The sequence below is a fragment of the Manacus vitellinus genome, unplaced genomic scaffold (assembly GCF_001715985.3).
Source record: "Manacus vitellinus isolate BGI_N305 unplaced genomic scaffold, ASM171598v3 scaffold_30_pilon, whole genome shotgun sequence".
Classification (NCBI taxonomy): Eukaryota; Metazoa; Chordata; class Aves; order Passeriformes; family Pipridae; genus Manacus; species Manacus vitellinus.
Genome location: NW_021940291.1, coordinates 5,170,968 through 5,187,022, shown reverse-complemented (window position 1 = coordinate 5,187,022; position 16,055 = coordinate 5,170,968). Strand labels below are relative to the sequence as shown.

The window sequence follows — 16,055 nt, the reverse complement described above, 5'->3', positions numbered from 1 at the left end:
ACAGCTTCTCAGGAGTGCCTGGCCAGCACCCTACAATCGGGCCAGCCTTCACTCCTGTGATCAGATAGGACTCCCAGCCTCCTCTTCTGGCCATCCTGCTGGCTCACTCATTCCATCTCCTGGCATCAACAGATTATTTTGTTGATTGCCATGGGTAGTATGAGCCCTTCCTTCCCATCCCCTGCCCCCACGCCCCCTGAAGGGGTGCCAGCTCCCCTGCTCTGAGCCTAAAGAAAAGGGAAGTAAGTTGAATTGGGTTCCACCAGCCTGCTGTGCTAAGGTGACAGCTGTCCCTCAGAGGGTGACTGGCATCTCGGGCCTGGAGGTGGGGTTTCTTCAGTCTGAGGACGAGAAGGTTCCCCGATGAGTGAGTGAAGGTGAAGTCAGACCCTCTGCAGCCTTGCATGAAGAATAGTAACAGATCAAGCCAAGAATGTTCCTTTGGAGAAGCAGCAGACAGCAGTTCTGCCAGGAAGAAGTGCTGGCCTTCAGCATGAAGGGCCCTTTTAGCTGCTTCACAAGGAGTTCTTTTCAAGTTGGGAAATAAATTAAAAAAACCCAAACCAATAAACCAAGAAAATAACAGTAAAAATGCTTTCTTCTTCTCTTAGTTGGGACTTTGGTGACTGCCTATGGATTCCTCTGTCCTCTTCTGGTCTCCCCAGCCCAGGAAGGACTCCAATGCATGTGGTATGGGCCCAGTCCTGGTGAGGAGATGGTGAGGAGTCAGGGCTCATGGCAGGTTGAGGCAACTGCCTCTGGTCATGATGCTGGGGAGGCACTGTAGCAGGTGGCCCAGAGAAGGTGTGGATGCCCCATCCCTGTAAATATTCAAGGTCAGGTTGGCTGGGGCTTTGAACAGTCTGGTCGAGTGGAAGACACCTGTCAGCCTCACCTCTGCGTTCAGCCAAGCCCTTATATCATGCCCCAGTATTCTCAAGGAAATGGTAGGAGATGCACTGATCACGTTGGAGACCTGCTGTGGGTACAGGTGCAGCCGAGTGTGAGGCTGACACCCTCTCCCTGGATTGTCACAGGCTGGCAAGTGCTCACTGGGCATCACCAGAACCACAGTGCTCCCCCAAGCTATAAACCCAATTCCCGTGGGCAGGCATCCCATTGCACCTGCACCCACCACGGGCCTTCCTGACACTTTGCTTTAACGTAACAGCTGGATTCCTCTGGCCTGCACCAGCTCCAGGCTGGCTCCTGGGCACCGGCCGAGGAGGGTGCGAGCCCAGGGCCACTCCCACAGAACTGCACACATCCAGCCCCTGGCGCTGGGTGTGCACTGACGGGGTGGGGTAGGTAGGGGGGCACGGCAGTGCCACTCACAGCAGCTGGGGCAACCCATGGGAAGGGCCTGTGCTGCATCCAGAGCCAGGACCCAGCCCTGCTTCACACCCCAGCCCAACCAACCCAGCCGTCAGAGCCAGTCTGTATCCCCCAGTTACAGGTCTGGCCCACAGACTGCCCTCCCCGACGTCGTCCCAACACGGCAGGTGCAATCGTTCCAGACATACCAACAATCCAGGTAATCTGGGGACTCCATCTGCCAGATATCACTGCAGGAAAGTGAATTTGTGTTGATCAGAAGCTCCTGGTGATGGCTACCATTCTGCCAAGCTGCCACTCCAGGTTAGAGCTGCCCAACCCTCTTGGCACAGCGCTATTGCCTGTTCTTTGGATAACTCTGCTGTACCAGACACTTTCTGCCAATTTTGCAAACCCTCAGCCAAGGGTGTCCCTTTTGCAGTGCTGGGTCTATTTCCCATTGTTTCAGGCACTGAGAGGGACTTAAACCCCCATTTTACATGAAAAAAAGGGACTTGAGTTCCCCTTCTACACATGCTTGACAAGGGACTCTAACCGCCTACACCTGATGAGGGACTCGAAACTCAGGTGCCTTTGAGGGATTATAATCCCCTGAAGGATCTTCAAAATCTTGAGCAAAGTGCTTCACCACAGGGCAGAGTCAAACCCACCCTTATAATTTAAACTAAATCTGCACAGGGAATTTTAACACTCACCCTTTGGCTCCTCCCTGCTCCACAGCTCTCGGGTGAACTCACACAGTGCCAGCAGCTGGATGTTTGGAGAAGGGAGACTCCGAAGGTGGTGGCCTAGGGTGCCATCTGGATTGCCAAACTGTTTAGGAAACCTTCCCATCTGACTGTTCTGGAGCCACTCTGGCAGTCACACTCCTGCCACCCAAGACTTTAACTGCTGAAACCGAAGCCCCTTTGCAGTGGGTGGCTCCAGTGAACCAGCAGGTGCCCTGTTTTACTCCCTACACACCCCACACTCACACAGACAAGTTTCCCTCACCAGCTCTACCCTGGTTTCCCCATAGCACACTGTCTGGTTCCTTTAAGTAATTTAATTGTGGTGCAGGGACATAAGAACTGCTCAAGCTGGGTGCCTCTGGAATTCCCTGGCTTTTGTACCCTTACAGTCTGTGCACCTGTGCTCCTCACATGCCCTTCACGCCCCTTACATGTGCCTCTTGGTCCCATGGTGATATTTGGTCTGGGGTCTTCTCATTGTTCATTGGGTTCTGCAGCATTTCTGGGTGACGAGCCACCACCCAGGTGACCAGTGCTGCAGGTCTGGCTCGCCCTTTGTTAGGCAAAGGGTGAGCACCCGGCCAGGCCTCACACACCAAACCACCTGCACCAGGTGTATTCCTCAAGAGAAGACCCACACAATTGTTATTGCTTAATGAAGGCAGCTGGCTGTAATTAGTGAGGACCCTCACTACAGCAGTGGGAAGCATTTGTAGATCCTCATGCTGTGGTGTGGAGTGAGGACTGACAACTTCAGTTGTCCCCTGGGGCTGGAATTGATCAGTACGTCCTTTGGAGCTGTTCCACTTGGCATTGGGAGTTATGTTCTCCTTGTATAAGCAATTCATTTGTGTGTTACATACTAAGCTTCCCAATTAGTTATAAAATTTTAATTCCTAACTCCTGTCTGGGTTTTGACCTTGCTGTCTTCCACCCTCCCACAGTCCTTACTGAAATTTTTGGTGGACAAGCAGAAGTCCAGAATTTCTTTTCCAGCCCCTCAGCACGGGTAACGTGGTCCCCACAGACACACCAAACACAAACTGCTCTGGAGTGTGAGTCAAGAACTAATTCTCTCACAGCATTAGTGAAAAAAAGCAAAACAAAATGAAAAACCAATGAGTTTTCCTTTACTAACACAGAGGCCAGTTGCTAGGACTCACTTTTAAAACCTGTGACAGACCTAATGCTTTTGTATTTCTTTGCAGCACCAACAGGAAAGAATGACACTAATACAGGTAGGCTGTGTCGTGTCAGAGAGTCTCAAGAGCTCAGCTCTGAGGTCTTGATGGCCTTGGCAGCCCCTCCCCTGCTACCAGTAAGTGCTCTCTGAATGCAGCCAGCCAGGCTGCAAACTGGAGTTCTTCCTGTTTGGATAACATTTCCTTTTCTCCCTTTGCTTCAGCTTTCCCCCCTCTGAAACAGAAATGTCTACTTAGGTGAGCATTTTAAAAAAGGACCATCACATGTGTGTGCCCAGCTTTCATAATTATTAATTGTTCTAACAGAAAACATTCATAATTTGAAGTAGAGTTTATCTGAACTAAATCAGGATTCTCAAAGAACTTCTATTAAATAAGTAAATCAAAATCATGGGTCAGAACATCAGCAAACCTGGGAATTCAGAAAAAAGTTATAGACACTCAGATGGACACCCAGTGGAAGCAGTCAGGGTTATTAAAAGCTCCTCTACTTATGATGTTTCCCACCTAGCAAATTAAATGGCTATACTTCTGTTAAAGCTAAAAAAAAACAGCATATGTGTTGCCAAAACTAAACATTCTAATAAAACTAGATGTTAAAACCCTAAAAGGGCTTAGTTCTTCTTCAATATTTGATAATGGTTACAGATCATTTCAGGCATTCCATGGGATCAGAAAAGAAGTACAAAGTAAGAACTGCTGGTCCCAAAAATACCCTAAAGAGCATTAGTTAACAAATAGTAGTGAAAAACAGATAAACATGTATGAAGTTTATCACCTCTTTGCATTAGCAATTAGTGTCCATATGTTAGATTTTTTTAATTTTCCATCTGACTAAGTAAACTATGCTTGAGGCCTCAGAACAATTTACTGCAATAATCTTCTATTTAAATGATATTTACTTGCACATCCTAATAAAAATACTGTTTCTAACCTCATGTATCACAAACACTGGACAAGAGAACCCAGGTAAAAGTTAGAAAATTACCTTTTTTTTAATGGTTTTCTACCAAACACGTATTTCAAAGCAAATGAATGGAGCAGCAGATCAGACAGAGTGAGCATCCCATGCACAAATACAGCTGGAAAGGTTGATCTAGTCAAGTGATTTTTCTCAGCTTTGGAGCTTCACCAATTTTCAGGGTGGGCAGATTCCTAGACAGCAAATAGAAACCTCTCATTTTTCTCAGTGATCTTAGACAGTGCACAGAGACCACTCCTCCTCTGCTGGTAACTACCTGTTGTGATCAAACACCTGCCAAAGTGCAAGATTACCCAAAGCTATATTGTTCCTGACAGAGGAAATTGTGAGTCTCCTGTCACTGAAAGTTTCCCAGATAAAAAGTCTGTGCCAAGGTTCACAAGCCTTGTATTCAGAAAATTTTCTCATGTCTAACCTGATTGCAGTTTTGAATCTGTTTTATCAGAGACATGGAAGACAGGTGCTTTTCTTCTGCTTGCCATCAGCTTTGGACAGGTTTGAAGCTTGGGGATTTTTGATACTGGGCAGCTGATCATTCCTATCTAAGCATGAGTTCTTTGCTCTTGTCCTAACTGAACTGCATCCTAGGTTTTTCTGTCCATTTTCCAGAATTATTCCAAAATCACAAAGTGATAGAAATGAGCAGGCCAAAAGTTCAGTTCTTACCAACAGCCAGACCTGGAAAGAGTTGGTTTCTCTCACAACAAAGAGCACTGAGGCAGCAAGAAAGAGACACCCAAGGCAGCAAACGAGTGGCCTCTGCTCGGCCGGTGTTCATGAGGAATCTCACTGTCCTCTTCATGGAAATGGGAGAGAGGAGTATTTCTACAGTGTGTACTCACTTCAAGACTTTGAGCTCACAGTTTAAGAAAAACTTGCAGACCAAAAATGACTGCAGATCTGGTAAAATCTGGACTGATAGTATAACATCCTAAGGCATTCCTGTTGGCATTCAAGGTAAAAATACAGTTTAAATGGCACTGGAAACTCCTTGTGTTAAATAACCTCCATACTCAGTGTAGATAATTTATCAAGGTGTTTCTGACCTTGGGTAGGGAAAGACTTAGTTGTTTCAAACAAGTTTAATATTCCTGCACAGTGTTCTGTATTCACAAACACTGGGACCTCTATGACATACACAGGGTAAATTATGTGAAAGTACAAAAATCAGTCATTGCACATACTGGTAAATAAATACATTTACTCCGGAATAACAAAGAGTTTCTTTAAAAAATTTAATTTGTAAAAGCACATTCTTGCAGGTTTATCTAAAAGTCTCTATAGGTCTGAACAAAAAGGAGATGCCTGAATAGTCCAAACAGGCCAAGACAGTCTTGTGTGCAAACAAGCATAACGTGTTACAGCCACTATGACAAAACATGTCTGGTTAAATATTAGTTCTCACAATTAAGTCATTTTTTGTCAATTTTGATATATTCCACTCTTTAAACCCATAGAATATAAAGGAAATCTAGACTTAAACATATCCAAATTCTACTGTATACCATTGGTTTATTTAAGAAAGGCAAAGAGATGAATAAGAAAATGTTTACTGCGGGAATAAAAAAAAAAAATAAACCCCCCCTAATTAAACTGCTTTTTCATTTTCTGGGGATAGAAACATTCATGTAGCACATTTTGTACTTCTTGAAGTGTAAGTAAACATGTCAGAAACAAAGGTTATTTTTCTTTACAGGCAGATATAGTCACAAGACATTCTAAAATGGGTATTTCTTCAGCTGCTCCCAAACACTGGATCTTTCAGACTGTCATTAGTTGGATGAAGATGATGTTGGAAAGTACAAAACCACCTCTGTGTCTACTAGGAACTCTCAGAAATGAACCACCTCAAAACTATTGAGTTTCTGAGATATTTCCTAAAGGTGCAATGGATTACAAAACATCCTCCACAGATACTTTTCCCCTTGTTTCTTGCCGTTGAATATAAGAAATTGTTCAAAAAGGAGAAACAAAAGCCCCAGTCTTGTAATCACAGGGTAGAAATTGGCTCACTGCACGGATCAATCCCACTGAAAAGCCACCTCAAAGGAAGAGCAGATGGCTCTCTGTAAAAGGTACAGACACTTACATGGAAAGCATGAGAGAGAATTTTTTTAATCTTTTCAACAGAAAAAAAAATCACTTGTTCAAAATTGTTATAGAAGTTTCAAATATTTGACTCTTTTAGAGAGATTTTGAAATAATTAACACCAAGGCAAATTAATATAATGGTTTATATGTCACTGTGAACAGAGGGAAAGAAAACTGAGTAATACCACCAAAGAAATTTTTTTAAGACTATATCCATATTTATATGTGTGTGTGTGCACAGCACAAATATTTGCACATCTACCTCTGGAACACATTGGGAAAGTCATAAATTAAGCCCACCCCTAATACTGGGAATCCATCTGTAGTGGACATGTATGTATGCCCCCTTTATGGTTTATAACTGCCAGATGACCTGATTTTCCTGTCCCCAAGCACAGGATTTTAATTTGAAATAAACTGTTAGTTTAAATCACAAGAAAAGATTTTTATACTTTTAAGATACTACTAATAAAATTAATAAACTCCTAATATTTATGTTTTTCATACATGTTTTTCAGTAACCCACCGTAAAAGGTTTGTTTCTTACAGACCTTGTTCCTTAGAGAAACTCCCTCTGTGATTTGCTAATTCTTGTGCAGGTTCAGTTATCCACTATTTTATCCCCTAAATCATGGGCAGCATTTTGTTTTTCTAAATGCTCTGTTTAGTTGCAGTAAGGACATCACAGAATTTGACAACACGTCCTAATGGAAAAGGTCAACTTTTTCACCAATAGACATTCTACATCTCCCTTTGAGTGTCAACAAGTCTTCATGGGATGTGTGTAAGAGCCAACTTTGGCCTCCTTTCCAACTTTCTGAAGTATTCATGCCAGTAATTCCCAATTTTTGCAATCCATCTAAGCCCACTTTTAAACAAAAACAGACAAGAAGACATCAGGACTGTGGGACAGACACGGAAATGTGGCATTATGGAGACACAAGAGAAGTTAGAAAGAAATGTTCAGTTACACCAGCAGGTTTGGGATTAGGCCTGAAATAGAAATAAATGGGTGAAAGTGTCACCGTGAAGAGATATGCACATAAATCGGGCTGTTCAGGAGAGAAACACGTGGTGTGGGCAGAGTTCTTACCAACATAACACAACACAGGCAGTGACCATCCTAGTGTATCAACCACCACTGAAATCCGTGACTCACTCTAAGCGATGCCAAGCAGTGTGGCCAATTCTCCAGCAAAAAATCACCCTACTGTCATTCCCCAGCACATCCTATTGCCTCGTCTGCACGCTGGAGTTCCTCCACATCTGTAAATGGAGCTTGTTTGCACTTTGGTTTGCTCCTCTGTAACTGCGTTCCTTGGATTCTGTGATGCCTTTTTTTGGGCTTAGAACTCAAAATAGTGCAAGTATAATAAAAAGGTGTTATCTTCTTATATGCAATGCAAACACACGGAAACTTCAAATAACTTAAAGAACCACAGGTCCCAATTTTTGCCTTCAGGAGGAGCTCTTTCTTCAGTATTGGGAGAGCTGTATTTTAATGGCTTCGGTTCAGCATTTTCTTTGCTAAGCTTCCATGCACGTCTTTGCAGCCGTGTCCTCTGACTGGTGACAGACACACAAGGTAGGAAACAGCACACAGGGAAAAACATGCACTGTAACAGGGCAGGGTGACAGTAAGCATGTAAGAGTTGCACTGCTTAGTGATAAACCCGTCCATAATAAACCCGTTGTGTGTGTTTTTCTGATATGGTGGCTGCTTGCATGAATGCTAAGAGGGACTGTCATCCTCCAGATCCAGGCAGATATAAATGAAGAAGAAAAAGAGAAAGGAAGATTATTTTCTGACAAACAAGCATACCTCTGATGGGCACTGTAAATATAAACCTAGCTATACTGGCATCATTTACATCACGCCCCTAGCATCAAGCTCTGCTGCACTGGTAAAGCAGTTGCTTTCAGCATACAGTCCCCAGACCCCAACATCCACAAAAACCCAAGAAGAAAGCACACTCTTGTCAGGAAGCTTAAATTCACCATACAGGTGGCAATAAATCAGGGAGTGCTGAAAACTACTGCAGTAGGAAAAGAGGACTTCAGAAACGTGGCCTCAAGGGTGCAGGTGCTGAGCTTGGCAGGTGCAATTCAAGGAGCCAACTGTTAGGAATGCGGCACTCTAAGTCCTAAATGCCACCCTGAGAGTACAGAAGGGTGAATCCCTTTACATATGTTCTCCAATATCTTGGTCAGAAACCTGTTCAGCACTTTAAAATTCACCAACGACCTTGAACTGCACAATGTGATGAATACCCGGGTGGAGGATTACACAACCTGAACTGAAGGCCACCTTATTTCAAAATGGGAACATATACACAGGGATTTAACACACTTTAGTTCACAGACATTGACTTTATAGAGGTTTTACTGACTTAGTGTTCTGGAGTGTCCCCATATGGAAAAACCTGTACATCTTTGAAAGGAGAAAAAGTTATAGACTGGGGGGGGCGGGGTGGGGAAATCAGGGAACAGAGAACAAAACCAGGCAATTGCAGTAACATAGATTACTAAGAAGCTGAAAAGCATCTACCACCTTCAAAAAAGTGTTTGAAGTGCTACCAAATAGGAGTTCATCCTCATGGACTTGTGCAATGTGGTCCAAAAGACAGAATAACCAGTGCTTTCAAAAACAGGGTTTGGGGGTGATTCCTTTTTAAAGAAAAGAAATCCAACAAAAAACCTTGTCATGGTGTCACTGAATTCAGTAACTGTTGAGAGTTCATCACAGTTAAAGAGCCACATTCCACAATCAGCTTTTTGAGATGACACTGCTACAAATCTTTTAGGAGTACACATCACTGATGCAGTCCTACTTAACCCAGAAGTTAGAATTAACAGAACACAGAAAATCTATCTTTTTAGCCTACATTATAAAGCACTGAATCTACAAATAAATACAGTTAGAAATGAAATAGAGACCAATTGTTGGGTTTTTTTCTTTACCTAGGAAAACTCAGTGGACTCGATTTAAGTTTTTTGCAGAGCAACTTCTCAGTTCCTGACACTTGCACAGGACCCTTGTGTTTGTTCTGGGCCATCTTCATAAATTAATTTGCATGAAACTTGATTACAGTGCAACTTCAATTGCCTAATGAGAACTCTGTATAAGAATACTCACCTGCTGCTCCCAGACTTATGTGAGGCTTTACTAGCACCTTTCCAAAGTGCTGTTTTTAGTTTGGGGACATTTGTTAAGGCTGATATTTATCACAGATTGGCTCCAAGATGGAAGATAGTTCAACAAGCATAAAAGTATCAACAGAAAGCCCCCCAGAAAGGAACATTGTTCCATTTTGGTGAGAGAGGGCTGTTATCAAAGACAGGCCCTCACACTGTGTCCCAGATGTAGTATGCAACAGGGTATCATAGGATGTTTCATGCACACACTACTCTGCCAGTAATAGGATTCCTGGTTGGCAAAAATAAGCCCTCTGTCAATCCAGGCACATAGCACTAAGTGTCAGTGACTTTGCCTAGAAATTCTGGTTTTTTTCTTGGATGAAAAGTTTATATTTTTAGTATTAAATACCAAATCTCCACATGTAAATCTCCACAGCAGAAAATGAGGCAGAGACTTTATTAGAAAACACTGTTCTATTTGTGTTCAGCACTGGAAGTACTGCCCTTCAGAAATAAATGCAGAGGTGCACAAAACAGCAGAATCATAAGGCAAAACCCAAGGAAAGCATATTATAATAGCTATGTTATGTTTTTTCCAGCAGAACTATCAAGCACTGCTCATACAACAACTGAGGAAATGGCTGGAAAAGGCAGCTGCCTCTCAACTAAATCAACTCGGTACACCTATAACTACTTCAAAGACTATTTTATTTGAACTTAAACCACATCTTTGAAAACATTTTCAAAATAGCTAAAAAATGCTGTAATGTTTAAAGACACATCAGGATCAATACAGTTCTACATCTAGCCAGCAAGGACAGGAGATTGTCCCTAGGGAAGAGAACAGGATGGTAATAATTGGGTTATCTTCAGCTCTCTCAGACTGGAATGAAGACCTCCTGTTACAAGGTGCCAGACCTCACAAACTTGTTTGAACACTGAACTTAATAGAACGTCAAAGGTTGGACTTGATGATCTTGGAGGTCTTTTCCAAGCTTAATTATCCCATGAGCAGTGCCCAAAGCCCACTGCCACACAACATACTCTGGTTTTGTGTAATGATGAGATTTTCTGCACTGGCAAAATAAGTGATCTTATGATATAGTTTTCCAAGACATCAAGACTAAATGTTGTTAAGGTTACACTTACCTAGACAGTAGGCATAGCCTTTAAAAAAAAATTTAAAATTCAAATGGAATGAAAATATTCCTGCTATTATTTTGGTGAGTCAACATAGGAAAGGTACGTGATTTCTTACGTGATGTTCCAGAGTGCCTAAGAGAATTAGGAAAGGCACTCTTGTTAGGACTTCAGAAATCTCATCACTTACTGTGTTCCTCATCGCACTGACAGATTCCTGCAGTCAAAGCCTGGCAATCTGCACAGGCCGAGCTCTGTTTGGCTTGCACAGATGAAGCTGCAGGATCAGAAGCTTACATCATAAATGAGAGCTCAAACTTCAAAACAAGCTTAAGGAAAGAAAATTTTGAACAAATAATCTCGTTGAAATGTCACGCAATCTGTAAGCATTAAAATCAGCTAGATTTTAACGTTAAAATTTATAAAAATGTTTATAAATTGCATTCTGGTACTTTGAGAGAGTCCACTTTATAAATTACTGACACTTCTAATGGCACTGTGCCAACTGGGATAGCCTCAGTAGGAAGCCACAGATACAGGGTGAAATGTGAGAAACATTGCATTGTAAACATCCCATTTCAGTATAAAAGTAGTCATAAATGATAAGACTCATTGTTTTTAAATCAGATGTACGTGACAGAGTCAAAGTCTGCAGTAAAAACAGTTTTGAACAACTGAGTCACATCCAAGTGAAAAAAACAAATGAACAACAGCACAAAAATGCAATTTGCAGCACAATCACCAAGTGTCTTGGTTTGCTCCATAAAAGCATAAATAGGTGGTTGCATTAACTGAACCTCTGCAACGTGTTCAGGAATAATAGTTTTAAAACAACTGATGCTGCAAAGTAAAACACAACAAACAACACATCGCTGTGAGAAGGAAATGTGTATCAGATGGTTTGTCCTACTGTTTTTTCTGCACTTTCAGTAACTAAAAATAACACAAGGTAGAAAAACTGAAGCCTCACTGAAATCATTGACAAGATTTCCATAGAATTCAACAGCATCGTATTTTATCCTAAGAGATTGTTCAGCTATTCAGTTTCTACACAGGTGGCAGAAAACTTCATATTTTTACTGAGGTTCCTTCAGTGAGCATTAATAGGGTTCTGAGCACGGCAACACCACTTGTCATCCACCAGCCTCAAAATATTCCTGAGAAACTTCTCAGAAGATAAGAGAAAGACATAGGCAGGCTAAAAACTAGTATTTCCATTCAACTTGTTGGAATGGAGGCACAAAGACATTCCAAGATTTGCACAAAGTCAGACAGTCAGTTGGGATTACCAGCCAGGTGACCTGATCCCCAGGCCTGTGTTCTATCAGCTGTTGGACAATCTGAAAGACTAGGCTGATTTTAACACAGATTTGGACTCTTCAGGGCTTTTTTTGCACCCAAGCACCAATAGAGATGCATGAGTATTCACTGGTACTTGCTAGGTACTACCTGCTACTCTCAAGTAGGACTTCGTTCCAGTTCATGTGCTTAACAAGCTCTTGCCAGAGTAATTTTCAAACGGTCATTGCAGACTTAAATAAAACCACGAAAAGCTTCCAGTGTTATTGTGTAATCCAATTACAACATGAATAGGAAAGTGTTTTTTTTTCTCAAAAATGTAAGCATAATTTTCCTGAATGGCATCCTCTTCCTAAAGCCATCTAGCAAACCAGAGTACTGGTTCCATTAAACAGTTTCAAGAAAGTCAGTTAATTCAAGTCTTCTCATCAGTGAAGGTATAAACATACCCTTACTGAAAAAGGGGAATCTATAATTTCTAGGCAGTTAAATAAAATACAACATACAAAATAAGTTTTAATGCATTTTCATCCAATATACAGGCATTTGTGAGTATCAGCTACTGAGCTATAGTTCATAGCAAAATACCAAAGCATTGAGAGAGTTGTGCAAATTCTTTTCTTAGCTCCTTGGTGAGCAACAAAAAGAACTGAAAAGTGTCTACATAATTAATTTCAAACACTTGCAGAGCAGAACCCTGGAAGGTACTTTTCGTACACGAGGAGCAACAGAAACCTGTTTTCATTAAGTAGCACGTACAAGAGAAGCTTGCACCTACAGTTAAATTAATTCTATTGCAAGACTTATGTGTATAAAACTATTTTATTCTAGTAATCGAAATGAGGCCTTCTGAGAAATCTGAGTTATCAGGCCATAATTCTAATAAAGGTGACTGCTGTGCTGTCCTTAATTGCCAAGCAAAGTTATTTACTCGTGAGTACATGCTTCTCTAAAAGCAGGAAAGTCTGGAAAATGATGTTTTAGGAAAGCAATGGGGCGGATAGTTAAGATGCCACAGGATCAAACCCAAAATCTTTCCTCTGACACCTGCCACACGTTAGGAGAAACTTTCCCTGCCAGGAACACCAGGTAACCCCCTGTTCTGTCCTATTAAAATAAACAAAGACAAAATATTCCAGTAGGGGTCTAGACTCATCATTCCTTCAGGGCAAAACCACTTTTTTCCCAGTCCTTGTTGCATCCTATGTGAAATCACTAATAAATTAAAAAATTAATAATAAAATTTGCAAAAATGTAAGATACAAGAACTGGGAGTGATTTTCCATACTAAGGACTGGATTGATTTCCTTCTTTTTAATGGGTAGCTCTCGGGTAGGGGTAAGATTTTTATAGCAGAAAAGCAGGTCTAACACTCAATACTTTTAGGGACTCAGTGGTGTCTCTGCTTGTTTAAAATCCCTCCTTTGTTCATCATAAGGGAGCAAAACCTCAAAGTTTGAATTGATGGCATTGGTTCACCATGACTGATAAAACTCAGTGGTGTCATTTGACTCCACAATAATGTTTTTCGATTGTGCAGCCACCAGATTTTATTACAGAGCCCTTTTCACTACAGCTCCTTCAGTTGTAGTACCTCATGAGGACAGCCAGCTGGGAACTCCAGCACTATTGTAAGGAACTTGAATAGCCAGAGATTTGCCCAGTAATTATTACAAAACCATTCTCACAGATTTCTTAGCATCAGAATTTGTAACAATAGCCTATGACATTACTATTTTATGTGCCACATATTATCCTACAAAAGGAGGAGAGTGATGTCTAGCTTCTAAAAAACAAACTCTATTATAGGCAACCAACACACTTCAGCTCACAAAATCACTTTCAACCTTTTGAAAAAAGGAAAAATAAGGCAGCACTACAAAGGGAATCTAACAGCCAGCCTCCGGGTTTGTGGACAGCTCTGCTCATTGATTTGCAACCAATGGTTTGGAAACTCCAGTTACTGAATGTTTACTGAGAAAAATTCTGATTATATTTTAGGCAAGCTTTTTTATCTGCTACCTTTTAATGTGTTAATTTACTCTACTGAAAAGCCAAAGGGCCAAATTCATCCCTCTGATAAGGCTTCTATTGTAGGAGCATCACTGAATGTGCACCAAAGGCATTATTCATCTGTGGAGAGATCACTGAGCAATATTGTCAAACACTTTTGAGTTGCACATCCTTAAAGAACAGATAAAAGAATTGTGAAGGGAATGAGAAGGAACAGAACATCAGAGATGAAGAAAATTAGATAAAGGGCCAGGAAGAAACTGTTTGATGTAAACAGAGTGACAAGTTAGATTAAGAACTCTCATTAAAGCATGCAGTATTTGCCTATAAGCAATTCAGGCAAAGAATTTGTTTACAGCTCTGCCAAAATCAACAGCAGATGCAAAAAATCATCAATACTGGGATTTTAAATAATATTAAATCTACTGTATCCAGACACTCACTAGGACTATGTGAAGTAAATACACAGCTCAGGGCCATTATATTCTTTGTCACGCTGAGTAAACAAGGTTATGCCCTGTTGCACATTGACATGCAGGGCCAGCAGAAGTTATTAATATGAGTGTGCCACTAACTACACCTTGGTTACTTTAGTATGCATATATCTCTGAAAATACTTACTGGTATCAAGATTTTATTACTGGTGTGGAAGAAAATCTAACTTTGTGAGGACAGTGTAATTTCAGGTATGACTCTATGCTAAGACTTTACCATGTTAGGAGAACAAAATTTAGAGATGTGCTGGAAAACTTGTGATATCACCTCACGTTGACATGCAGTAAAGATGTTCACCAGAAAATGCCCATCAGAAATAATATAGTTTTTAAATTAAAAGTCCCTGCTTCCAGAGCAGATGGTAAAGGTCAGGTGAATCAAAAGAACCTAGTACATTGCTCAACAACAGTGAGGAATCAGGGTTTTGGCAAAGGCTACTAGGAACAAATCCTATTCCAACTAGACCAGATTTAATGAGAGCTCCTCATTCTTCAGTCCCAGGTTAACATCCCCCCCTAGTGACCTCAATTTATGGTGGGGAGATTTTTCCTCAGCAGCTCGTTGGCTGATGGCCTCATACAATTCTGCTAAGATGATGGGAATTTGAGTCACCATTTTCCTCCTGGCATGGTTACAGGTTAAAAAAATACCTGGCTGGGAAGAACATGCAGTGAGAGTGAAGTTACACAATGTGCTGGCAGCAAAACTACCCCAAGAAGCTGAACTCGCTGCCTTTCCCCAGCCCCTCGTTCTCACCCTTGTGCAGGAGTTCACTGCACATGAGCTTCCTTTCATGCCAATTCCCAGTGGGGTCATGATGTGAGTCAGACCATTGTTACAATCTGCGTTAAAAATAACCCTTCCTAAACCAACTCCACTACAAAAGCCAGCAGATTGTGCATTTGCACCATAAGACACTTAGTTCCTTTGACACAGTGCTGTGCACAGAGGGAAGCAGAAAACTATGTCAGGTGCCACTTTCTCAGGCTTTAGAAAGCGTATGACTGGCAAGGCACAGAATTAAAGCCATGCAGATTCAACCGTTCCCGTGCTGCAGAGTTCTTGAAATCCATATCACACCTAAATGCCAGCAGTGGGAATTCTTGACTGGTTCTGCAGTAGTCTAAACAAAAAATTCTGGTTGTCATTTGAGCTAGTTTTTAAAGACTGATATGAGGTAAGCAAAGGCCTAAGGGTCTTCTCTGTTAAATTTAAAGTGAGATGACAGATAGGGATGTGAAATGGTGGGAAACCACCAGCTACAGAGAAAAATATCCAAGTGCAAAGCCTAAGGATCAGGCTGCAGCTCATGACTCATCACTTTGGTCATTCATTGAGGGAACTGACTGCTCATTTTTCTCTAATAAAAGCTGTCTTTTCATTTTACACCATTGCATGGAAAGGCTTCTTGCAAAAAGATTTGAAAAAAAAGGCAGAACTTCCTTCCTGTTAACTGAAGATAATATTTGACAGGCTGAGTCCATCAACAAAACACTGTTCAAAGCCAGCAGACTCAGACTCTTCTCCATAGATTGTTTAAAAGGTTATAAAAATGCTGGCAATCACTTATTTTCATCTCTTCCATGAAATTTCCTTATCTATATACTGGGAAGGAGACCTGAAGGCAAA

At 41.5% G+C, this 16,055-nt stretch overlaps 1 protein-coding gene across 5 annotated transcripts in view; it reads right to left on the bottom strand.

The window, feature by feature from the left end:
* Positions 1-5,434: 5,434 nt before the first annotated feature.
* Positions 5,435-16,055, bottom strand: part of TUB (TUB bipartite transcription factor) — a 157,538-nt gene continuing 146,917 nt past the window's right edge. For 3 of the 5 annotated variants that reach the window (XM_029961072.1, XM_029961073.1, XM_029961074.1), the window contains one exon: positions 5,435-8,083. In XM_029961072.1, coding sequence (XP_029816932.1) covers positions 7,869-8,083 — 215 coding nt within the window. In that variant the 3' untranslated portion in view covers positions 5,435-7,868. Of the gene's footprint in view, positions 8,084-9,938; positions 16,045-16,055 lie in introns of those variants that run through there. The other 2 variants (XM_029961075.1, XM_018076040.2) reach the window with 2 other exon arrangements.